Genomic DNA, 24398 nt, shown 5'->3' on the forward strand with positions numbered 1-24398 from the left:
CTCTCTCTCTCTCTCTTCTGATGATTGGGGCTTTGGAGGGAGACAAGCAGCTGTATCACAATGAAAAACAAAGCTCTTGTCTCGCCGGATGAAGTGTTTTTGATGGCATTTTGGTCCCATTTGCCTAATTGGCTCTTTATAACAAGAAAAATGTGAAGTCTCCTTCATTCACGCCAATAATTTTTCTTCTTGCCCATTTTTCCAATGGAATCTCTGGAAGCCAATCCTTGTGATCGCACATAGACAGCAAGGAGAGTTGTGAGAAAGAATACGTGCGCCCTATCATCTTTGATTCCCACTTAAAAGGAAACTATACCGACTTTTAGAGTTCGATACATCAAATTTTTTTCGTCTCAGTCACATACACAAAGTTAATTTTCTTACCACTTTCATACATGTAACATGTCGTTAATCTTTTTGTGAACTGTTGATGTGACAACAAATGCGCCACGTAAACTCACTCATATGATGCCATGTGGTCCACATATATTATTAAATAAATAAATGAAAATTACCCAATAATATTCCTGTGTTTCTATGACACCAAAAAAAAAAAAAAAAAGCAAATGTTTCAATCCAAATAATTCTAACAATAAAGTTTAGATGAGAAATTCTGACATATTGCGTGTGTGTTTTGTTTTCATCGTCTAACTAACATATGAGAAATGTAAGTAAAATCTAAAATGATAGATGCATAGACCCATTACGGGGAAGTTTCTCCATTACGTGAAGATGGGAAGCAAAATATATTTTCAATACAAATACTTAAAGAACACCAATTGGAATTAAAATCTTTGATAAACTGTTGGAATAATTAGGTTTTGCTCTTATCAGTTGTCAGAATTAGAATATTTATGTTAGTACTACTCTCACTGATCTCACTTAAAAACTATGAGTTGTTGAAGCTGCCCCAGCTACCGAAATTAAGGAAATTTAACAAAACCAGATTCATTCTAATACAGTATTTATTTCCCCTAATTTTAATGCGAATATCACAAAGCCCATGACCAAGTGTTTTCTCACTTGCTTGAGTTGAGCTGCAGATTGGCAATGCCTGCATTTGATTGACCATCAGTTAACTGCAAGAGCTTCGAGACATGGAACTCAGAGGTGGGGTCCACAACAGATCCCTCGCCATGAAAAGAGCTTACTTATAACGGGAATAACACTGTTTTGCTATTACTGGCTAATAACATAATGACGCGTGGAAAAATTATCTTACATGTCACTGCGTTATTGGCCGGAAGTAGTGGAGCAGAGAGAGAGCATGATCTTCTTGATGCTGATGCACATCCGACGTTTCTGACTTTGACCGTTTCGTTGCTTACAAAAGTTTTCACCACATGATCGTGATTTGCATCTAGACAGACTAGTGCATGCAACCACACAGCAAATAGTATCTTTTTCTCTCCAACACCACCATATGCCTTTTGGTACATTTCTTAATTTTATATGTTTCTATAATGCCACGTCATACACACATTCCTAATGATAATTACTTAAAGCCAAACTAAACGAAGCTAACAACCAAGTCTTTTTAAGGGTAATTTACATTCCACTAACACTAATAAGTGATGGGATTATTTGATTTTTCGATGGCATTTCGAGCCTGGGAGGTACAGGTTGCATACGGGTGGAGTTGATTATGGGCTCAAGAAAACTACACAGATATGCATGTCGTTTTTCTATCCTGTGTGCTGCGTGAAGGCCTTTGGCCGTATCGTATTCGTCGACTGTCTTTCTAGGACTGCACGTCATGTACGTCCGTTTTCGTTAAAAATACGTGGGACCCATCATGTAACGTACGGCGTTTAGCTGTCTTTCTGATAACTGTTGAGTGTTCCTACGCGTCTACTAGATAGGTGGGGCCACGCGCTAGTAACTAGTAAATGTTTTACCATATATATTTATAAGAAAAAAGGAAATTGAGAAAGTGAATATTACTGCAATAAAAGATATTCTACCCCCTTGTTTCTTGGTTCATGCCTGAGTCAATGTATTGTCAACCTTATTAGCAAGGTAAAATTAATGTGCAATGTTGATTTTGTGGCATACACTTTGAGATTTAGTTTTTACCAAAATAATGGAAGAGCCAATTAGGTCAAAATACAACTTTGGGAAAAACAATTTTACCATATCAAATGACTATCCAAGGTGATTTGAGCTGTATAATTGAAGAAATACTTAGCTGTACTACCGTTACACACGTTTTTTTGTCGTATCTTTCTCTCTTCACGTGATTTGTCACAAAAAAAGAGTGTTAAACTCAATAGATACACACAAGGACACTCCTAGTTATTAACACCAACACTCTGTCACTCAGGCCAATCAAACAGTACAAAAATTTACCATATATTCTCTTATCGAGTACAAAATCTTAAGATAGAATGGAATGCTCTATCTTAACGTTATTGTACACATATAAAAGATCAAAATATTTATATTTATAGCTCGTTTTACACTCACCCTCAGTAAAAATAGTGATTCACTTGCTCTAAACACAAGAGTAATACATGAAATACCCACCCACACAATCCACCAAAGAGAGATGAGTTTTTATGGCTCATGAGTGTGTGCTCAGTCAGGCCTCAGCAAAGTCTATCTGTCTTTGCCTCTCTGTTTTTCTCCAAATATTTTATTATTGCCACCCCACCCCCTACAATCCTTCCACTCCTTCCCCCTTATATACCCTCCCACTCCTCTCTCCCCCAAAAAGCCCCTCCCCCACCTCTCTCTCTCTCTCTCAAGCTTAAGTTTTTTTTCTTCTTCTTCATAAACACAAACACATTAAGCACACAAGATTAAGCTTGTTGAGCTTAATTAGGGTTTGGTTAATACCAGAAGAAGGAAGATTTGGTTGATATTATTGGGTGGTTTTTCTGGGGCAAACAATTGAAATGACAATGAGCAACAACGTTATTAATGGGCAGTTTGGAGACACCACGCTGACCAAAGTGTTCGTTGGAGGGCTGGCTTGGGAGACTCCCAAGGAGGCCTTGAGAGAGCACTTTGACAAGTACGGTGAGATCTTGGAGGCCGTCATCATCTCTGATAAGCTCACCGGCAGATCCAAGGGCTACGGTTTCGTAAGTCTTTCCTTATTGTTTTTGCAACTTTTATATTTTGCTGCTGGTAGTGATGTTTTGAGTCCTGGTTTTTATTTGCTGTTTGTTAATGTACATTGTAGGTCACATTCAAGGAGGCTGAGGCTGCTAAGAAGGCTTGCGAGGATGCGACGCCCGTCATCAACGGCCGCCGCGCCAACTGCAATCTGGCTTCCCTCGGGGCTCGCCGCCCCAGGTCGGCTTCAACCACCACCCCTCCTCCTCCTCAACGAGGTACATATTTACGATATATAAAGATCGTTTGGTATCGGATATCAATTTACAATATATAAACCAGCCAATCACTGTCGTGCTACATATGTACATTGTACAAAATTGCGACAAATTTAGGATTAAATGTCTAACATTGCATCCAAATGATGATATATATATGAAGGATCAAACGGTGGGGGAGCAAGATCCATGTCACCTGCACCTGCAAATCATGTGCAGTGGTACTACCCAGCACCAGCAGGTACTCCAGCTACCCCATTCCATCACCAGCCTGTTCCATTCTATGGGTACGTCTATTTTAATCACATTTTTTCCCTTTTATTTCTGCTAGGTATATATATTTAGTATAATAATGTAAATATTTGTTCTTGTTTTCAGGTACTCCCCAACCTACATTGCGGCTGATATGAGTTACAATCATGTAAGTAACCTAGTTCTCGTGTTGAATTTTACTTCTGTCAGCCGTTGATGCATCGTGATATTTGTCTGATTTGATATTTATTCTTCGTGATCCACCAGAAGCTAGGCTACACAGGTGGAGCCTACATGAATGGGCATTACTCTCCTCAAGTGTATCCAGGCCAGCCTATGGTGGGGCCAAACACATTGATGCCAATGTACCCTCTTTACCACTACCACCATCAATCACAGACACAGACAATGGGCTTACCTGCTCACATCTTTCCACCAACCACAGCAGGACACGTGGCAGCAGTGCCAACCATCATGTCCAAACCAGCGTCAATTGCTCCCAACACAGGTAGACATAGACGCAACACTGGTTTTTTATGGTCTACTTGTTCACATGCTAACATATGCTCTACCTAGTCATTGTCCCAAAATGGGAACATGAAAAAAATATCATTCTGTCACGTGAGGTTATGATTTTGCCAACTCTCATTTTTGCAGAACCCACGTGACTTGAACATTTGTTCAGAAAATTAAATAAATAAAAATGTAATTGTTTAAATACTCTTTCAAATTATGTTTAGGATTAAGAAAGTAAGTTCGTCTCCTTGTATTCAAGTTTGAGTCTCTCTTCTCGCATATTAAATTAATTTAGAATACTTTAAACTATCGCTTGTATAGAAAAATTATATTCGAAATCATTGAAATTAAAATGGCAAAGACAAGTAAGGCATATTTAATTTGCCTATGAGGTTTCTTTCCCTCTTTGTGTTGTTTTTTTCTGAATTAATCCGAGTATATATGGAAAGATTCCTTGTAAAGTTGTAGGAGTTGAAGGCAAATGAATTTGGTTTGATTTATTTTTATAAATGTAAACTGATACTAGAAAAAAACAGTGTGCTTGGCTGTGGAATAGCAGGGACAGTTGGCACAGAGGAAGAGAGCTTTAAAAAAGCTGGCTAAAAAGAGGCTGCACTTATTTAATTAGTTGGCAATAACAAAGGGGAAACGTGGTGGCTGCACAGAGCAACATTATTATCTGATCTCTTGTGCCTCTTCTCTCCTATTTTTTTTTCTTTTAATTTACTTCTTTAATTTAATTCATATTCTTAGGTGTTTGATAAGATTCTTTCATTCTCTCTCTCTCTCTCTCTCTCTCTAACATCCATCTCAGCTTGAGCTGTGAACCATTATTCAAGAAAAGGAAGAAAGAAAAAAACAATGTAACAGAAGAAGTCATTGTATCATGCTGCATGTTCTCAATTGCCCACTTCTTTTGGGTTGCTTTTCATGGCTTCTTTCTACTTTTCTCTGCACAAAGCCTGCCTCTCTCTTTCACACATATTTTTGTTTTGGGCTGGATTGTTTTTTTTGGAGGAACTCAACTCACTTCACCAAATAGAAAACTGATTAAGAGCATTTATCCATGAACTTGAGGTCTTACGTTCGACGCTTTCCTTCCTCAGTATCCCTTAAACCAAAATTCTTGCCCTTGATGACATTTATTGGTAACTAGAAATGAGAAATAAAAGTCATCCTCAACATATTGAATATAATGACAGAGCAGCAATTTCCATCAATTAAAAGAACCGCCAAGTAGCTTATGAAATGTCTCCTATTTCATCAAACAACTTGCCCATGTGCTTCGAAGAAAGATTCAGGAATTTGGCCACTGGTTGTGATTCAACCAAACATATATAGATACCTTCTTGTCTCAAGGAATTTGATTGTCTTCATACGTACGCAAACATGGGCTGTTGGGCCATCCAGCTCTTCCATTTCTTTCATCAACAATCACAAGGCATGTACGCAACCTTAGAATCTTCAACTGATGTTTTGTTCTTGTGTGCAAAATTACGAAGTTTCAAAGTTCATGGTTAAGTGGTCTAGGATTCAATAGGGTATTAAACAGTGGTCCTAAAATTACGTAACTTTGGACACACACACCATTAGGAATTCTATGTGCAACACATCCGTCTTCTGTCAATGGACTAGATTTGTATCAATAACATGTCGCTACATTTATTATTAAGAAAAATTTACTTATACTCAATAAAAGGTAAAATATTAAGGATATAATCAATGGGCTAGCTAGTTTTGTTTTAGACTTAGTCAATTGTATTTGAATTTTTCTCAGGTTAAGGTCAATGGTGATTACCATGTGCTTTTGGGTATGTTTAATTTGAATTTGAACTGACGTTTATGATTTTTTAAGTTAATGAAAATTATGAATTTTTCTCATCAATGGATATGTCTTTTTTATGAATTTGTTTAATTACTTGGTTTCATTGCTGTTTGATATGAAAAGTCTTTGGGATTATTCTCATGTGTAATTCTTGAGGAACTTAAACCAAAGAGGTTCTAGTTGCAGTTGGCTTGAATATTGCATGCTCCAAATTAAATAGAGTTATCTTTGTTTAGATGCATGGTACTTGATGGTGAGTTTTTGTAGTTTTTTTTTTCTTTTGATGGTGTAGCACTTATGTGGCGATACCTTGGCCTATGAAATATGACTTATGTCATTATCTCTCGGCCTTCTTCTTGAAAGTAGGGTTTGATTTGCAAGGTTTGGGCCTTTGGATTGCTCTTCTTCCTGATCTGATTTTTTAGACAGGCATTCGTATTGCCGTTCCATTTAATTACAATTGGTTAAATTTTTTTCTCACTGTATATTAGTATGATTTTTGAAGTTAATGGAAATTATACAATTGTGTCATCAATAGACTTTTTTGACTTTGCTTATTTGCTTGTTTTCATGATGACTTTTCTTTTTGGTTTTGTTTTTTGTTATTGTGGTTCCAACTTTGTACCCATTTGGTATTGCTTATTTGGGGTGATAAGTGATTTTCAAAAAAATTTAGGAAGCCCAGCCCATTTGGTAAACTATGAGAAAATCACTTATTGTTAAAAATTGCTGTGAAAGAAAGCTATAAGGGAAAGCAGCTAATGAGGTGCTTTCATTTTTTGATTATTCAAAAATCAGTTTCGAAGAGGCGCTGGGTTGAATGATTATGTGGTAATCATTTTCTGATTATGCGGGAATCAGTATCAATAACACTTTTAACAAAAAGTTTACCAAACACCAAACTGCTTTTTCTCACAACAAATTTGACAACGATTATTTTCACAGCACAGCAATACCAAACTGACCCTTAATCTTGCAATTTCTGATTGTTTAAGTTGAATTTATTAAGGCCCAATGATGATTGGATTTTAGAAAGAAGTCTATATGATTTTGAAGCTAAATGTTCTTTTGACTTAGTTTTAGTACTTTGATCATGGTGTTTGCCTTTTTGTTGCTTTACAATTTTGTTTGAGTTATTCACAAAAACTGCTTTGCAGTTTCTGTTTAGTGTAGTTTTGTTTTGTTTATTTTGTTATTGTTCTTCTTATGCTTTTATTAGATTGTAGATTGATCATTGTTATTAAAATACACAATGCAATGCAATTTATATTTCTATAGAATCGGTTTTTGTTTTGTTTTTTTTTGGCAGCCTATATTATCATTTAGTATTGGATTAGAATTTTTGTATGTATTATTAATTTAAGAATGAATTAGAATTTTTGTTGTTTGTTCTTATTTTGATCTTGGGTTATTTGAGTATTTATAGTTTAATTTTATTTATATTTTCATAGCAATGGATGTTGCTATGCAATCACAAATTTATAGTTTTAATTGGGGTTCTTCAATTTGACGAATTATTGGTATCCGAGACATCATACTTTTGAATGCACCTTGTATTAAGGGCGTAAATAAATAGTCCAAGGTTCCCAAATAATGGAAAACAAAAAAATTAATTTAGAACCCCATTGAATCAAACCCACGAACTTAGTTCTTGGAAATATCATTTTGTTTATTCACCTCATGTGTGGTATTTTATGTAAGGTATAGCTGACACCATGGTTTATATACAAAGATAAGGTTGTTTGCTTTGTGATGAACATAATATTTTAGGTGAAGCACTCAAGCGTTTCTTTTCAATCCTTCTGCGTGTAGACATTCAACATCAACGGTATCAACAAAACAATGCATTTTAATTTATTTGGTATCCCTATCTCAAAAACAAACATAAATTGTATAATGATATACACACATATCCTTAATTTTTCAAAAGAAAGTCCATATATAGTTCATTAATATTATAGATTAATTTTTATCATTTATGGTTTGTATGTTCAAAAGCATAAAAATAAAAATAAACCATGTATAGCAGAAAATCCTAATTTGTCCCAATGTGAATGGATAATTCATGTGGTTACCTATTAAAGAAAAAATTCAATCAATAGGCCTTTTGGTAAGTGACAATTAAATGTCGTAGATTTACTTGACCAAATTCAGACAACAAAAGAAATATTTATATAGTAACCATTACAAATTAAAGCCGTCTCTATTTCTGCAAATGAAGAATGGTCATCACATTTCACAAACAAGTGTACCCATTCACTCCCAAACGCCACCAATGTTCCTTCCTATAAATTCAAACCCCACTCTCCACCCAACACAATCCCATCAAAACCTTAATGACTATCGTACTCATTTCCATAGCACCACCAACAACAATGGATGCCTCATCTTCCTCCACTTTCTTTACCTCCTCCAGCGTAACCCAAACCCTTGTCTCAATCTCCCAAGAAGAGTTCGTCATTTTTCACAACATTGACCACAAGCTCTTCTCTCACCTCGTCTTTGCCCTAGGCAATGACCCAGCTGAGAAAGCCTAGGTCATGGCCTTGTGGATGTGGCTCGAACACGCAGCCAAGGAGTACAACTTTGTGCACAAATTATGTGTCACTTTACTCGACACCCTTCTCAATGGCATTGCGAACGAGTCCGTCGTGGCCTTGAACTACATTCAACAAGACGACTTCCATGTCGACACCATTAATCGCAATCAAGACATTCCCCTACTCAATGCCCTAACCAAAACTGGTGCCACCCTTTAATTCTTCCACCAAAACCGCCTTGGCATCATTTGGGGTGTCACAAAGTTGTTCAACGAGGTTTGCAAGAGAGCCTTTAACGACTTGTTCCCTAAACCACAACCAAACCCGGCTGAACAAATGATGTTGAATGCCGGCATGTTTCGTCGTTATAATACATCATTTCACAATGCTACCTCCGCCGCGTATAACATGGTCGGGGCATCGAACATGGGACCTTTTCCAAATTGAAGAATGTATGGTGGGGATGTGAATAATAATCCACCATCTTTGTGGCCTTATAAGCATATTCATCTCCTGGCCAGGGCTGCGACAATGGGGGATTCAGCCCTAGACTACCTGCGTGGTGTTTTTGATCCCTATGATCTTCCTGCTCAGTGCCAGATTTTGAATGAGTAGATGGGGAACGTTTTGAGCCGTTTGAATCTAAATGATGATAAGGATGAGGCAGAGGATGTGTCTGTTGGAGGACCATTTTCTTGATATTTTCTAAGGGTTATGTTGAAGTGAGTCTCCTAATTAATCAAGGTGATTTATTTCCTTGATTAATTAAGGGATTTACTTTCCTATTTTATATAGTTGCCAAATCATTGTATAATTAGGAGATACTTTCCTATCCTTTACTGTATCTAATTCCTTGTAAAGCACTCATGTAAACTCTTATATATGCCTCCTTATGGAGAAGAATAAAAACCAACCTAATATATTCAAACAAAATATCATATTTTAGCATGGTATCAGAGCCAGGTTCTCTTGTAACTTGTGCTTGCGTTCTTCTTGCAATTTAAGTGTTCTCTTCCTCTCCTCTTCAAGGGGGGAGGGGGAGTGAAAAAGGATATGTTTCTCTTTTCTATAGCTTATCTCTCTCAAATGTGTAGCTTGCCCCATTACCTTGACGTATTTCCATGAAGAAATTGCTTATTTCTTGACTCCGACAACCCCTTCTCTTCAAGGGGAAAGGTGGAGTGAAGAGAAGTTGTGTCTGTGTGAATTAGTTGAAGTTCATATGGAAGAATTTGTCATTGTAGTTTTCCATTGCTGTTGTTGTCTTTGCCTTATCTCAAATTTCTCATATTCAAATCCAAAACCCTAAATCAAATTCCTCATATTTTTCCCCAAATCCAAATCCCTCAAATCTAAAGTCCTCAAATCCTCTTATCAAAATCCCTAAACACATACCCTCAAATCTTGTACACATACCTCTCAAATCCAATTCCTACATCAAATTCCTCAAATCAAATTCCTCAAATCAAAATCCCTCACATTCTCATATCACATTTTACTTCCGCTGCGATGTCAGGAATCTCTACAATTCTCCCCCTTATTGCAGACTCACAGAAGCATGCGGTCAATCCTGCGGATCCAGCTACCCGGACTTGTGTTTCTATCAACACCACCAAAAGTTCTACTTTTTATATGTCCTCTCAAAAATCCGCATGGATTATCGACTCGGGTGCTACGAATTTCATGACTCACTTACCAAGTTGGGCATTTGTGACATATATGCACCAACTTGAGGAGGAGTGTTGAAGTGAGTCTCCTAATTAATCAAGGAGATTTATTTCCTTGATTAATTAAGGGATTTACTTTCCTATTTTATATAGTTGTCAAATCATTGTATAATTAGGAGATACTTTCCTAATCCTTTACTGTATCTAATTCCTTGTAAAGCACTCATGTGAAGAATAAAAACCAACCTAATATATTCAAACCAAATATCATATTTTAGTAGGTTATCCCATTTTTGAAGTTGAAGTTAGAGAGTTCTTCTCTAGGTTTATATAACACTTTCTTTTTGTATGTGAATTCTTTTTATATAATTATAAATTAAAATTGTTTTTTGTTTTGTTTTGTTCTGTGGACAAGAAATTTGGAGACTTTATTGATGGTGTCTTTATGCAAGAAGTGCCTGCTGAGAAGCAATCATTGTATGCTCATCTTGTGGTTCCTTTTACTTCCTCCATTCCAATTGTTCTTGAAGGGAAAAACAAGGCCAAATTCTTCATTAATGGGAAGCATGTTTGGGCAAGGAAATACGTGCTTAAATCAAAATCACATGGAGAACCAAGTTCACTTGCAACTTCAATTTAAGTAATTAGTTTTGGCTTTAAGAGTCTTTCATTCTATAAAAATGAAGTTGAGTGAGTTTGAGAATTGTACGTACCCACAATTAGATGAATAAATTTTGTACCTCTCAAGCAATATTGTCAATTTGAAGCATTAAAAGTTATACATTTTGGTTTTGATACTTGAAAAACTTGGCACAAATTAAATAGTACACAAAATTCACCACTCCAATCACAGCCGACATCCAAAATACATTATCCAGACGCCCTTGATTTATATTATTTGGTAACCACCCCGTTGTCTGCTTTACCAAATGGGTGATTGCAGTGCTGAGATAAAACCCAATTCCAATCAGCAATGACATCATAGCCGTAGAAGTACTTTTCAGAGGTTTTGGAAATTCTTCATAGTACAATGCAACTTGTCCAGGGAACTGGAATGCCTCACCAATTCCCATAACCGACATTGGTGCCACGAGCCATAGGGCTGACATGGGCACCACTGCCCCGGGCTGATTTGTGAGGTTATGTGCTCTTACCACTCCTAATCGTCTCCTTTCGAGCAGAGCTGACCCGATCAATCCAACAATGTTGATCACATGACCAATCCCTACTCGTTGGAGGGGTCTTAACTTGTGTAGTATGAAGCGATCAACTATGAAAATGGATATGGCTGTGGCTAAGAGGTTGAAAACTGGGAATGAACCAGCAGGGATTGTGAAATGTGGGCCAAGGTGCCTGTCCATAGATAGGGCTTGGAGTACAACGAGGCTACCAGAAATAGCTATTGTAATGCTTAAAAAGATGCCAGTAGACCATAGTGGCATGATTTTGATTAGGGTTTTAAGGTCTTCCACTTCTTCGACAGTGCACAACTTCCATGATTTTGTATATGAGCCATCAAATTGCTTGTCTTTGTCGATTTTCAATGCTGCACGATTCAAGAATCTGCAGAAAAATGTTGCACTCGAATTATGGGTGAATGATGCAACTTCTTGTATTACATAGAGGGAAGAGTACTAATGCATATATACTATTGTGATGTACGTAACCATGCAAACAATATTCCGTGTACTATTGATCCTAACAATAGATTTTTAAATGCAAGTGATTTTCAAACAAGATGCAATAACGTATCTCAAAATGATATTGTTTAATTTGTGAACCATACCGTTTTAAAAGAACGATAGTTAAACTATACATCTATTGATGATTGACGCTGGTATTTTTCATTTACATAAAATACAAACATTTGAAATTAATTTTTGTCCATGTGAAGCACTGGATATGCATTTTTCTTTTGAAGGTAAGTACAATTATTTGATATTAATTTTTTTCCAATAGCAAATCTAAACCATTAAATTTAATCAAAGGTAGAAAAGTCAAAATTACATATAAACCTTACATACCAAAAAATAAAAGAAAATTTTAGTTGTACTCAATAAATGGTAAAATATTAAGGATATAGCCAAGGTTCTCAATGATGGAAAACAAAAAATTTAGTTTAGAACCCCACTGAATCAAACTCACGAACTTAGTTCTTGGAAATATCATTTTTGTTTATTCACCTCTTATTTGCGGTATTTTATGTAAGGTATAGCTAACACCACGGTGTATATACAAAGAGAAGGTTGTTTGCTTTGTGGTGAACATAATATTCTAAGTGAAGAACTGAAGTGTTTCTTTTCAATCCTTCTGCGTGTAGAAATTTGCTGTTGTTTTTTACATTGGTGGACAGCTGGAGTAGTTATGGTTTTTGACTTTAAATGAAATATTAAGATTGTGAAAATTAACTTGAGTGGCAATTTTTGTAATTTACTGGATTTGTTAGCTGTAATTTGGTAATTTGAGGTTCATTTATTGGTCATTGACCTCAAGTAAATTAAGTAAAATTAGTTTCCGAGTTCTGCTATTTCCATCCCCTTGTTTTAGTAATTCCCACCCACCTTATCTTTTCACCCACCATATAAATTTGAAAAAACACAATCCTATTTTCTCACCCACCATTATCACTAAAATACCCTTTAAATTAATTCAAACAATTATAAAAAATCAAAAAGAAAAAAGAAAAAAGAACCATCAACCGTTGCCCACCACCCCTCCCTCTTCCCCTTTGTTTATCTTCTTCTTTTTTCTCTCTCTTTCTAGAAAACAAGGAATATATAAGTTGATTGTGGATCAACCCATAAGTTGACTGGGTTTTAGTTGGACCTGCGATCCATATCCCACCGGCGTCGACCAGGGGAGGTAGTGTTGGGTTTGTGATGGCTGGTGGTTTCTGTACAATCTTTTTATTTTTTTGATTTTTTATTCTTTTAATTTTGAGGAAGATGGAGACCACCCATATAAAAAGATTGAAGGATTTAGATTAAGATTACGTTGTTGATGTTAAGGAAGAAAATGGCAAATTTTGAAAATGAACAACAGATGTTAAATAAGATTGTTCTTTGTACGTGAAAGAGAGATAGAGGAAGGATTTTTTTTTTTCCCCTTTTTAAAAAAACTAATATATTGTGTTGTGAAAGAAAATTAATTAACTTTATATGAATTTTTAAATATATTTTTTTTCAAGTCCTTTGAAGTAATTTTATAAAGGGATAAATTTATCTTTAAAATTTTGAAAATAAAGTGGGGTGGGAAAATAGGACAAGTGGGTGGAAATAGCAGCACTCTTAGTTTCCTATCTATCACAATAGGGAACTCCCTATTGATTTTAAACCAAAGCTCCCTATTTAAACATGCATTAATAATTAATATTTGTCTTCCAGTTACATATTTCATTTAAATGAGAAATTTTTTAAATTTCTTGTACCAATCAACTCATGTCATGACATGTATGAGTGTGTACGTGGATGTAATTAGACTATATATATATATATATGTGTGTGTGTGTGTGTGTTTTTGTGTAATTAGACTCTAATTAACTATATAATTATGATCATAAGCATACCTGAAAGCTTTAGTTGGGACTGTATTGTCAGCAAAAACCTCATCTGCATAAAAGTAGTCTGAGTCTCTTGAAGTTGCCAATGATATCTTCATTTTCCAAATCGATGCAACCAAAACTCGTGCTATGCTCATGAAGGGGCTACCCATTGGTTTAACTTGCCTGTAAAATCGCTTCCCCAACAAAAACACCAGTATCCCAATAACATTTGCAATGAAGCAAATCCCAAACCCTAATCCCCATCCCACGTTGTCCTCGACATAGATGATGGCGGTGGAGCTGATGAGATTGGCAACATACAAGGCCATGAAATACCAATTGAAGAAAACCCCTTGGTCCTTGGGGTTTTTAAATTGGTCAGCTCCCATGGTTGCAATTGTGAAGCTAGTTCCTCCAAGCCCTAGTGAAGCTAGGGCTAATGCTCCATAGAGGACTGAGTATTGAAAGTTTGATGGACCTTCACATGTGAGTGAGCCAGGTGGACATGATGAAGGCCTCAAGGAATGCATTGTAGCTATTAGGGTTAACATGGTCATACCCTGATGAAGGTTCAAGATGATGATCAATATATGATACTGACGTATCCTTTTATTATTTGTGCACTGTCTATTTTTTACTATCGTATCATTCTATAAACTCTCACGGTATATGTAGTTATGCAACTAAAAGATTTTCTTTTGCCACAACCATTCATATAAAGTTACAAAGTAACAAGGGAAATATATTCTTACCCTCCACAAAAAAGTGTCACTATTTAAGTAATTTGGTTCTTTTGATTCATCATGACAAAAATGAATAATATATATCATGAACTATGGTGACACTTAAGAAAAAAGCTTCTTCTTCTAGCACAAAATAAACTAAAAAATCGTTATGATGTATGATTAAGAAAAAAGCATCTCACAAACAAACGTGTGAAGAGAATAGTAATTCATGATTAGACAGACTAGTATTGAGAAATAATATAGAAACTTAATTATAAATTACCAGTAGAGAGAGGAAGGAAAAAATGACGACGACAGAGAACGATCCCAAGAAGGAATCGGCAATGAAGGCTCCGACAATGGGGAGGAGATTGTTGGTGCCAAAGATGATGTTAGTGATCTGTGTTGCGCTTATGCTCTTCACATTGAATTTTGTTATGAGAAATACTATCAAGTTGGACCCCCACCCACCACCTGCTATCGACAGACACAACATACTTCCTGATAGTGTGCATCAATTCATCATCAAATTCATTAACCCATTCAAAACACATAATAATGAAAAATGTTCTTTTGTCAAACTGTCTAACGAAATAAAAAAAATAATTGAGTGAGAAATTAAGGGAGAGACCTGTAACGAAGGGGAAGGTTATCCAGCCTCCTCGTTTAGGATGATCCTCTCCATCTTCACTAAATGTTTCAACTTCTTCTACTTCTTTGGGTTTGGACTCCATTCTCTCTCTCTCTCTCCAAATGTTGCATATATGCTCTTCAAATGTTGCACATATATAGTGTGGATTAATATTTTAGAATGTAATTTTGATTAATTAGTCCACCCACTTAGTATATAGTTGCCCCACTTAGTATATAGTTATATAGTTGCCCCACTTAGTATAAAACTCACTTACGTACAAAAATTGTGGAACCCCACGAAGAGACATATACCGACTCCTTTCCACAAATTGTAGACATAGCACCTAAAGTTAGCCACGAAATGGGCAAAAAATGACATATAGCAGGATAATGTTATATTTCCGATCACGTTTCTCTCACTCTGTTTGTTTATGCAAAAAAGGTAACGGCAAAGTCTAAACTAAACGCATATTCATAGTCATAGTAGTGGTTTGGATTATAAAAAGAAATGCATATATATATAATGTATGTATGTACTAGTCCATCAATCTGACATCATTTGTGTACAAGCTACGCTATGTGAGGTTTATACGCTAACCCTGCTGCACACATTTGTTATTTTTCTTCCAAAAAGCCAATGATCCATAATATTTTATCGGTCGCATTGCACTAAAAGAAAAGAGAAACAACGAATCTAATGCTAGATTGTGGACTTGTCTGAAAGAGGAATGAGTCCCTATAGGTAAGGGGAGCCAAATATATTTCAATTTGTGATGCAGAATCTCTTTAGTTAACAGAAGTGTGTCACTAGTTGTAGCAATGTGTCTGCTTCCTTGCATTCGAGTTCGAATTTGCTAATATCTTGTCAGTCTCCCAACTAAAATTCGCCCTCTCTGTCACAACATTTGACCGCAAGCTCTTTTCCCACCTCATACATATTCGCCCTGGGTTGTGACCCGGGCAAGTCTACCGAGGTCATGATCCTGTGGATGTGGCTCGAGCATGCGCCCAAGGAACTGCATTCAAAAGGAGGACTTCCATGTCGACACCACCAACCACAACTAGGACATTCCCCATTCCACGTTCAATATTAAAATTGGATTATTTTTTTTTGGTGGACATGAAATTTGGGGACTTCATTGATGGTGTCTTTATGCAAGAAGTGCCTACTGAGGAGCAACCTCTGTACACCCGTCTAGGGTTCATTCTGCTTCTCCCATTCCAATTGTTCCTAGCGGAAAAAGCAAGGCCAATTTCCATCAATGGGAACCATGTTTGGGCAACGCAATACGTGCGTAAATCAAAATCACCATGAGAACCAAATTCACCAAGGACTGAAGCAACTCCAGTTTAAGTAATTTATTTTGGCTTTAAGATTATTATTCTTTGCTTTCTAATAATGAAGTGAATTAGTCTGAGAGAGTTTGTACCCACAGTGTTACAAGTTCCTAGATGATTAATAAATTTTGCACCTCACAAGCAAATATATTGTCATTTTGAAGCATGAAGTTATACACTTTGGTTTTGATACTTGAAAAACTTGGCACAAATTAAATAGTACACAAAATTCACCACTCCAATCACAGCCAGCATCCAAAACACATTATCCAGCCGCCCTTGATTTATATCATTTGGTAACCACCCTGTTGTTCGGTCTACCAAATCCGTGATTGCAGTGCTGAGATAATACCCAATTCCAATCAACAATGAGATCATAGCCGTGGAAGTACTTTTCAGAGGTTTTGGAAATTCTTCATAGTAAAGTGCAACTTGTCCAGGGAAATGGAATGCCTCACCAATTCCCACAACTGACAGCGGTGCCACGAGCCATAGGGCTGACATGGGCACCACCGTCCCGGGCTGATTCGTAAGGTTATGTGCTGTTACCACTTCTAGTCGTCTCCTTTCGATTAGGGCTGATCCAACCAGTGCAACAATGTTGATCACATGACCAATTCCTATTCCTTGGAGGGGTCTTAATTTGTGTAGTATGAAGCGATCAATTATGAAAATGGAGATGGTTGTGGCTAAGAGGTTGAAAACTAAGAATGAACCAGCAGGGATTGTGAAATGTGGGCCAAGGTGCCTGTCCATAGTTAGGGCTTGCAGTATAGTGAGGCTACTAGAAATACCTATTGGAGTGCTTAGAAAGATGCCAGTAGACCATAGTGGCATGATTTTGATTAGGGTTTTAAGGTCTTCCACTTCTTTGACAGTGCACAACTTCCATGTTTTTTCATATGAGCCATCAAATTGCTTGTCTTCTTCGGTTTTTATCGCTGCGCGATTCAAGAATCTGCATAAATATAGTGTGTTATTTTATATATACAGTAAATATGGGTGAAATGCAACTTCTTGTGTATAGGGAGAGAGAAAGAGTATACATATTATTATAATATACGTAATCATCCAAACAATATTAACTTTGACTGAACCTTTAAATTCAGTCAACATAGAAGAGTAAAAAATAAACTGACGTACCTCAAATAAATCAAAAATTAGATTGGCATGGATTTGATAACCTATATCTCCCAGTTACATATTCCATTTAAATGAGAAATTTTTGGATGTGACTGTATCAATCGACCCATATATCGCATACCTGAAAGCTTTAGTTGGAACTGTATTGTCAGCCAAAGCCACATCTCCATAAAAGTAGTCCGAGTCTCTTGAAGCAGCCAATGATATCTTCATTTTCCAAACTGATGCAACCAAAACTCGTGCTATGCTCATGAAGGGGCTACCCTTTGGTTTAACCTGCCTGTAAAATCGTTTCCCCAACAAAAACACCAATAACCCAATCACATTTGCGATGAAGCAAATCCCAAACCCTAATCCCCATCCCACGTTGTCCTGCACATAGATGATGGCGGTGAAGCTGATGACGTTGGCAACATACAGGGCAATGAAATACCAATTGAAGAAAACCCCTTGGTCGTGGGGCTTTCTAAACTGGTCAGCTCCCATGGTTGCAATTGTAAAGCGAGTTCCTCCAAGCCCTAGGGAAGCTAGGGTTAATGCTGCGTAAAGGACTGAGTATTGAAACTTCGATGGACCTTCACATGTAAGTGAGCCAGGTGGACATGATGAAGGCCTCAAGGAATGTGTTGTAGCTATGAGGGTCAACATGATCATGCCCTGATCAAGATTAATGGGATGATCAATATATCATGTTATTATTGATGCACTTTATATGTCAATTTTTTTATGTCACCCTTTTGGTCACCCATTCCCTATTATTTTAGATAGTGGACAGAAAAATAGTAACAAGGGAAATATATTCCCATCCCTAAAAAAAAAAGGAGTAATGTTCTTTAGACATACAAGATAGACCACATTAGCTGACTACCTTATGTGGCAGCTGATGCGGTCATGCCATTTTCGTTAATGAATACTGCATTTACACACGCATACCAATATCTCAAAAGAGCTAATATTGAGTATTACCAGTAGAGAAAATATTAATTACCAGCAGAGAAATGAAGGAAAAAATGGAGACGACAGAGAAAGATCCCAAGAAGGAATCGGCAATGAAGGCTCCGGCAACGGGGAAGAGATTGTTGGTACCAAGGATGATGTTATTGATCTGCGTTGCGCTTATGCTCTTCACGTTGAATTTTGTCATCAGAAATACTATCAAGTTCGATGCCCACCCGCCAGCTGCTACGGACAGACCCAGCACACTTCCTGAGTGTTCATCATTTCATCATCAAATTCATTAATTTATTCAAATCACACACACACACACACATATATATATATATATATAATAAAATGAAAATATTCTTTTGTCAGACTCTCTAACAAGAAAAATTACTAATAGAGCGAGAGATGAAGGGAGAGACCCGAAACGAAGGGGAAGGTTTTCCAGCCTCCTCGTTGAGGATGATCCTCTGCATCTTCACTGCATGTTTCAACTTCTTCTACTTCATTGGGTTTGGCCTCCATTCTCTCTCTCTCTCTCACTCTCTCCCTCCCTCCATCTCTCTCTCTCTCTTCAAAAGTCACATAATACATATATAGAAGGGTCCATGTGGATTATAATTTTGATTAATTAGTCCACCCACTCTAACTCCCACGAATACTCTTGTCCTTATTGTCTAGGTTTGCTTGCCCTCTTAGTATAAAACTCTCTTAGGTACATAATTTGTGGAACCCTACAGAGAGACATATATACCTACTTCACCAAATGTAGGCATAGCACCTACAAATTTAGCCACTAAATAAAACTAACTATATAAAACCTCCATGGTTAGCAGGATAATGTTATATAATTGATCACGTTTCTCTCATTCTGTTTATTTATGCAAAAAGGTAAAGTCTCTAAACTAAACGCATATTCATAGTGGTATATTTTTTAAGAAAATGTATATGTATATGTATCATCCATCAGTCTGACATCATTTGTGCACAAGCTACGCTATGTGAGTTCACTGCTACCTGCAAGGTCGAAGAAAAAAGGAGTAAAACAGCTTAACGGCTCCCACAACTGAGATGGGGAAACCAACGACCCAAGGAAGCCAGAGAATCAGCAGTGAAATTCGCCTCTCTCAAGATTTTAATTTGGCACATTTGCCTTTCGGCCTTATTTATTTTATTATTATAACAATAATTAATTATTTTTAGTATACTTTAACTGACGCATGGCACCAAAAGAAAAAAGAGATGAGGAATCTAGAAGGAGCACGACTGTGGTGGACTAGACTATTCAAAGTGCGCACGCACATCGTCCAATTCTGTACTGCAATAGTTGGGAGCACTTTAATCGGTCGCCGACAATGTCTTCAGATTGATCTGTCAATTTGATTACAGGTAAGGAGCACATACACTGAAGTAGCATAAGCGAATAAGGTCAATTGGTTAGGAGAGTAAGCCTGGCTTCTTTTTTTCTTAAAAACAACTCCCACAAAGGAAAAGTTGTCATGATAAGAAGTGGGTCCACGAAACAGAGCAAGCTCGAATGCAATAATTGTCTAGGTAAGCTGACGTCAGCGACCAATTTAAATAGTAGTTGCACTTGGATTGTCACGAATGAGTGTGAATGCATCAAAAAATTGCTAGAAGTGAAGTGCTCTAAATCAGAGTACCTTGAATCACGGGAACTTCTACTTTTTGGTTGACAACCTTTAGAACATTACCCTGTCAAGAAAATAAAATAAAAATCTCTGACCAGTTACCACTCTCTCAACCTAATTCAAAGGATGTTTTGAAAGTGTTCCCGACGGAGCCAAACACGTTTTTCACATGCTTCAAACAATTTGGGTGTTGCATTTAGTTGAAGTAGATATAAGAACTTATTGAGTTCTAGAGTGCTTCAAGCAGATTCAATTGAATGTTTTACATGTTTCACATGAAACAACTGCACAAGGAAACTATTTGCTGAGTGGAAGCTTTTCCAAGCTCAATGAGAATATTTACAAACTTGACACAACGAAGATAACATTCAATGATCATCAAATTATAAGATCAACTTAATTACATAAATTGAACTGGTATGTATGAGAAGTGTAAGCCGCAGCAGCAAAATTGAAGGGGGCAGTAAAATATACAAAGACTAGGACATTCAATAAGGGCATGTTTGACCTCACAGGTCACCGAACATTAGTGCTAAAGCGTAGCAAGTGCCGATCGGTGGACAATGTCATACAGAGAGAGAAGAATTTCGGCACCTATCAGCGCAATGATGAGCCATTCCAAAAAATCGGACTTCCTATTTTGAAGAATTTCCTGAAGAAAGCGAATGTTGTGCTGCAAAGAAGAAAAAAACAATGTCACCACCACATCAGACATTAGCTGAAAAGCAGTTCTCCAGATTTAGTAAACCAGTATTGAGCAATAAAATGTTTCTTGTACCTCCACAAACTTCAGCTTAAAATCAAGACTTGCAAATCTCTGAGTTAACTCAAATTCATCTCTGAGATACTCCCATATCTGGGCATATTTGGCATCCTTCCAGGCAATGTCTGATCTGTAAAATCAATTTCATGAGTTAGACTAAACACGCACGGAAACTAAAATATCTTAAAAGAGTGAAAAACTGAATCTTGAAATCACTGTTGCTCAATGCTATTTGATAGAGCTGAGTGGTAATAAGACCCTCAAAGAAACATCACACAGAGAAAACAGTTGGTTCCCTGATGGACAGTCTGAACCACAACTTAACAAATATAAGCCATAGAGTATTTATGGAATTGCACACCACAAGTTTAAATCATATATTAATGGAATTTTCTATTATATAGTCAGAAAAAACATAAAATAACAGATCATAACAATATTTGATATTGCAACTCCCAACGCCTCAAAAGACAACTAACAGCTGGAATATAGTAGCATCTGAAATTTCAAATAACAATAATCTTGGACACAATCGTTTAAGAAAAGAATTCATCTCAAACAAAGCTTTCTACACAAGCCCCATTACAAAATATGGCCATAGCACAGTATCGAGTAATAAAATTTCTGGATAAATGAACACTTCTAAGATCAACACTTTCTTCCTATAACAACTCACAAAAGAACAGGGGAAAGATTTTTTTTGTCTCTTCTCACTCACTTTTCCAGCCAATCACAATCATACATACAGATAACTACTTCCATGCTACGGAGGATAATGTAATCCAAAAACAAGTTTCAGATTAATAACTATAATATTGAATTTAAAATCATTACCTCTCAAAAAGTCCGAGCTTAAGAATCACATCAGCAAGATTAGAATTTGCCTTTCCCACTAACTGAAATAGTTTTTTCCTCTTCATTTTAAACTTTCCAGTAGTTTCCATTTCACGATTAATGTCAGTAAATTCTGCAACCATTCCATCAACCTATACAAAGAAATAAAGTTCTGAGGATCAATCATCAAGTTATATTTTCACAAAGTTGAACCTCCAAAGCTTATGCGAAGCATACCTGGCGCACGTAGTAATCAAGAGCAATACTTTGACCAAGAACACTACCAATGGTACGGATTCCATCAACATTCAAGTACTGCAACATTATGTAATCCAATCCACCTTCCATCCAAGTGTGCAAAGCTGGCTTCTCCCTCACCTCATACTCTATGATTTCATAACACAATAAAGTTCAGATTTGAAAACTTTCCAAAAAATGTAACCCTCGCCCATTGGAGCAACAACCATGAAGCAGAAAACAAAAGATATGACACTGCAACATTAAAAAATAATGAAGGTAATGGTCTAACAGTATTGATTCACTTGAAAACATCAACAATTGAAAAGGGTAGATGCTTTGATCTGCAGCAAGCTACTCATGCAGGAAATACATATAGGTGGGGTACAGTAAATAATCATCAAGACAGATATGAACATATCTTTTACCATCCCAAAATTTGTCTAATAGTAGGTACCATTACAAACTTCAAGTTATTCTAATATCAATAAAATCAATTTATCTATGAACAGTTATGCTCTTTCATATTATATGAATAAAGAATAACTCGTGCGAAATGTTTTCAGAACAGAAATATTATGAATCCAAATAATTTAAGTAATGGAGAATTGATGAACTGCATTGTTAAACAGATATATTTGATATATAGGGTCTCACCATCCTTTCTCATTTCAGGTAGCAATCCTGATGCATGTTTTTCCACGATTTTCAAATACCCATCGATCTCGTGTTCACGAACATTAAACAAGACAATGGAGCCATACTGAAAAACTACCATGTAGCAACAGTCACTCCCACTTAAACTAAGACCCAAACCCTGAAACAAAGAAAGCATTCAACTTATTGTATCATTTGCAGGCAGATACCGAACATTTGCTTAAATTGCAGGAAAGCAATAGAAGCAAGCCACTATGGAAGAAATCAGCTTTAAAAGTTACCATATTATATTATTATCCACTCTGTGGTAAAGGTATCATGATCCTTTTCTTTGCAAAACTAAAATCACTGCAAACCAAGAAAACATGGTAAACTTACATTGTTAGAATTGGACGGCTCGCCGAACCTAAACACAACGTAATTAGTCATACGCGATGTTGGTGGGATAAAATTCAGCCTGTTCTGTTCCACTAAGCTTCTCAAATCCACACTATTACATGTAAAAAAAATAGAAACCATTAATAAACCAAAATAAATTAAAATCATCCACTCATCATAAACAATATGAACACCTGATCAGTGCAATTCTTCGTCTTTACATTTCCCCAAACATTTTCAGGGACATTTTCAAAACAAATTTACTAAATTTTAAAAAAAAAAAAAAGCTAAAAACAAACCTGGTAGAGAAGAAGTAGGCTCTAACAGGGATAGAGGGCTTAGAATTTTCGTCCACCGTCGCTTTGTGGCCATCGCCGACCTCCGAGCACGAGACCGGCTCGTTCCACTCCAATGTGTCTGCATGCGGGACAGATGAAACGCAGCGGACGACAAGGACGTTGAAATTGGAGCCGATTTGGGGTTGGCTTCTGAGACCTGGAATCGAGGAACACCAAGACGTGGTGATTGAGTGGAGGTTTAGGGTTTTGGAAATGGAAGGATTTTGAGGATGGGGTAAGGTTAGGATTGTACGGACGGAGAGGAGAGGTGTAGGCGAAGAAGACGAAGACGAATAAAGAGAAGAGAGAGAGTGAAAGAGACGGGTGGCCTTGAGGTGGGCGTCTATGGCGCGCCGCATTTTTGGTTTGGGCTTTGGGAGAAGACGACTGAGTTCTCACTGAGTCACTGATAGCTACTCGGGGATTATCGAGTGACAGTTTTAACTACAAATTTTCTACATAGGAAAATCTTCGACCTTATTTATTTCCCTATTTCAAGAATTACAAATTAGTTTAAATGAAATATAAATTGAAGAGTTTTGTAAGCCAATATTATGATTGACAATTGAAATTTATTTTTTTTTTTGGTTTAAATTGACAATCATAATATTGGCTTTTATATTCGAAATATGATAGGAAGAATAATTCAATTGTCAATCATAATAATATTGGCTTTTATGAACCAACTAATTTTTGGTGTAATCGTATTGGCTTTTATGAATCAACTAATTTAGCATTACTCTTTCTTTATTCAATATTGAAAGAGGTCCTAAATTTGACTCCACGTGTTCATTAAAACCCTTAGTACGTTTATTATTCGTGTTAACTTGTTGATTTCGTATCAAATTTGATGTGCTAAGAATGTAAAACTCCGTGTAGGTTTATTGTTCATGTAAAATAAAAATTGCATCTTAAGGCGTTAACTTCGTATTAAATTTAAGTCATATTATGTAGGGGTGTGCAAGATCCAATCAAATCCGCCTAAAATCAACTAATCCAATTTTAATCGATTTTGATGATTTGGCGGATTAGATTGGATCCCTAATTTCCAAAACCAACATGATTGGATTGGATGGCGG

At 36.6% G+C, this 24398-nt stretch overlaps 4 protein-coding genes across 5 annotated transcripts; 1 reads left to right on the forward strand and 3 right to left on the reverse strand.

Moving 5' to 3' along the window:
* The first annotated feature begins 2695 nt into the window (after window positions 1-2695).
* On the forward strand, window positions 2696-5037 carry LOC110761082 (putative RNA-binding protein ARP1). 2 transcript variants are annotated; one of them, XM_088249636.1, is made up of 6 exons: window positions 2696-3086; window positions 3188-3338; window positions 3502-3625; window positions 3717-3759; window positions 3858-4098; window positions 4666-5037. In XM_088249636.1, exons 1-6 carry the CDS (start codon window positions 2898-2900, stop codon window positions 4707-4709), a joined length of 792 nt encoding a protein of 263 aa, XP_088105762.1. In that variant the 5' UTR covers window positions 2696-2897; the 3' UTR covers window positions 4710-5037. The 2 variants fall into 2 exon arrangements, with proteins under 2 accessions (XP_088105762.1, XP_021819159.1); XM_021963467.2 differs by having other exon boundaries at window positions 2697-3086; window positions 4643-5037.
* Window positions 5038-10884: 5847 nt separating this feature from the next.
* Window positions 10885-15138, reverse strand: LOC110761087 (protein NRT1/ PTR FAMILY 2.3-like). Its single transcript, XM_088249471.1, has 4 exons — window positions 15036-15138; window positions 14688-14905; window positions 13704-14239; window positions 10885-11701 (listed from the first exon to the last, which is right to left on the reverse strand). Exons 1-4 carry the CDS (start codon window positions 15136-15138, stop codon window positions 10915-10917), a joined length of 1644 nt encoding a protein of 547 aa, XP_088105597.1. The 3' UTR covers window positions 10885-10914.
* Window positions 15139-16497: 1359 nt separating this feature from the next.
* Window positions 16498-19217, reverse strand: LOC110761065 (protein NRT1/ PTR FAMILY 2.7-like). Its single transcript, XM_021963443.2, has 4 exons — window positions 18883-19217; window positions 18507-18724; window positions 17640-18175; window positions 16498-17333 (listed from the first exon to the last, which is right to left on the reverse strand). The coding sequence occupies exons 1-4, from the start codon at window positions 19052-19054 to the stop codon at window positions 16547-16549; spliced, it is 1713 nt and encodes a 570-aa protein (XP_021819135.2). The 5' UTR covers window positions 19055-19217; the 3' UTR covers window positions 16498-16546.
* A 1233-nt stretch (window positions 19218-20450) lies between these two features.
* LOC110761102 (sporulation RMD1-like protein, putative (DUF155)) lies at window positions 20451-23775 on the reverse strand. Its single transcript, XM_021963493.2, has 7 exons — window positions 23281-23775; window positions 22982-23093; window positions 22604-22763; window positions 21947-22095; window positions 21710-21861; window positions 20891-21005; window positions 20451-20785 (listed from the first exon to the last, which is right to left on the reverse strand). The coding sequence occupies exons 1-7, from the start codon at window positions 23676-23678 to the stop codon at window positions 20645-20647; spliced, it is 1227 nt and encodes a 408-aa protein (XP_021819185.1). The 5' UTR covers window positions 23679-23775; the 3' UTR covers window positions 20451-20644.
* Between the last annotated feature and the right edge of the window lie 623 nt (window positions 23776-24398).

Source organism: Prunus avium, chromosome 2 (genome assembly GCF_965620075.1).
Source record: "Prunus avium chromosome 2, drPruAviu1.hap1.1, whole genome shotgun sequence".
Classification (NCBI taxonomy): domain Eukaryota; kingdom Viridiplantae; phylum Streptophyta; class Magnoliopsida; order Rosales; family Rosaceae; genus Prunus; species Prunus avium.

What these genes read in the sequence shown, in the direction of transcription:
- LOC110761082 (XM_088249636.1), top strand. Translation starts at nt 2,898, where the DNA reads ATGACAATGAGCAACAACGTTATTAATGGGCAGTTTGGAGACACCACG. An exon ending in GATCCAAGGGCTACGGTTTC is followed by an intron (nt 3,087 to 3,187) that starts GTAAGTCTTTCC and finishes TGTACATTGTAG; the next exon opens with GTCACATTCAAGGAGGCTGA. An exon ending in CCCTCCTCCTCCTCAACGAG is followed by an intron (nt 3,339 to 3,501) that starts GTACATATTTAC and finishes ATATATATGAAG; the next exon opens with GATCAAACGGTGGGGGAGCA.
- LOC110761087 (XM_088249471.1), bottom strand. Translation starts at nt 15,138, where the DNA reads ATGGAGTCCAAACCCAAAGAAGTAGAAGAAGTTGAAACATTTAGTGAA. An exon ending in AACCTTCCCCTTCGTTACAG is followed by an intron (nt 14,906 to 15,035) that starts GTCTCTCCCTTA and finishes GCACACTATCAG; the next exon opens with GAAGTATGTTGTGTCTGTCG. An exon ending in GTCCCAACTAAAGCTTTCAG is followed by an intron (nt 11,702 to 13,703) that starts GTATGCTTATGA and finishes ATTTTTCTGCAG; the next exon opens with ATTCTTGAATCGTGCAGCAT.
- LOC110761065 (XM_021963443.2), bottom strand. Translation starts at nt 19,054, where the DNA reads ATGTATTATGTGACTTTTGAAGAGAGAGAGAGAGATGGAGGGAGGGAG. An exon ending in AACCTTCCCCTTCGTTTCGG is followed by an intron (nt 18,725 to 18,882) that starts GTCTCTCCCTTC and finishes ATGAACACTCAG; the next exon opens with GAAGTGTGCTGGGTCTGTCC. An exon ending in GTTCCAACTAAAGCTTTCAG is followed by an intron (nt 17,334 to 17,639) that starts GTATGCGATATA and finishes ATATTTATGCAG; the next exon opens with ATTCTTGAATCGCGCAGCGA.
- LOC110761102 (XM_021963493.2), bottom strand. Translation starts at nt 23,678, where the DNA reads ATGCGGCGCGCCATAGACGCCCACCTCAAGGCCACCCGTCTCTTTCAC. An exon ending in AGCCGTCCAATTCTAACAAT is followed by an intron (nt 22,764 to 22,981) that starts GTAAGTTTACCA and finishes TCTTTGTTTCAG; the next exon opens with GGTTTGGGTCTTAGTTTAAG. An exon ending in TTAAGCTGAAGTTTGTGGAG is followed by an intron (nt 20,786 to 20,890) that starts GTACAAGAAACA and finishes TCTTCTTTGCAG; the next exon opens with CACAACATTCGCTTTCTTCA.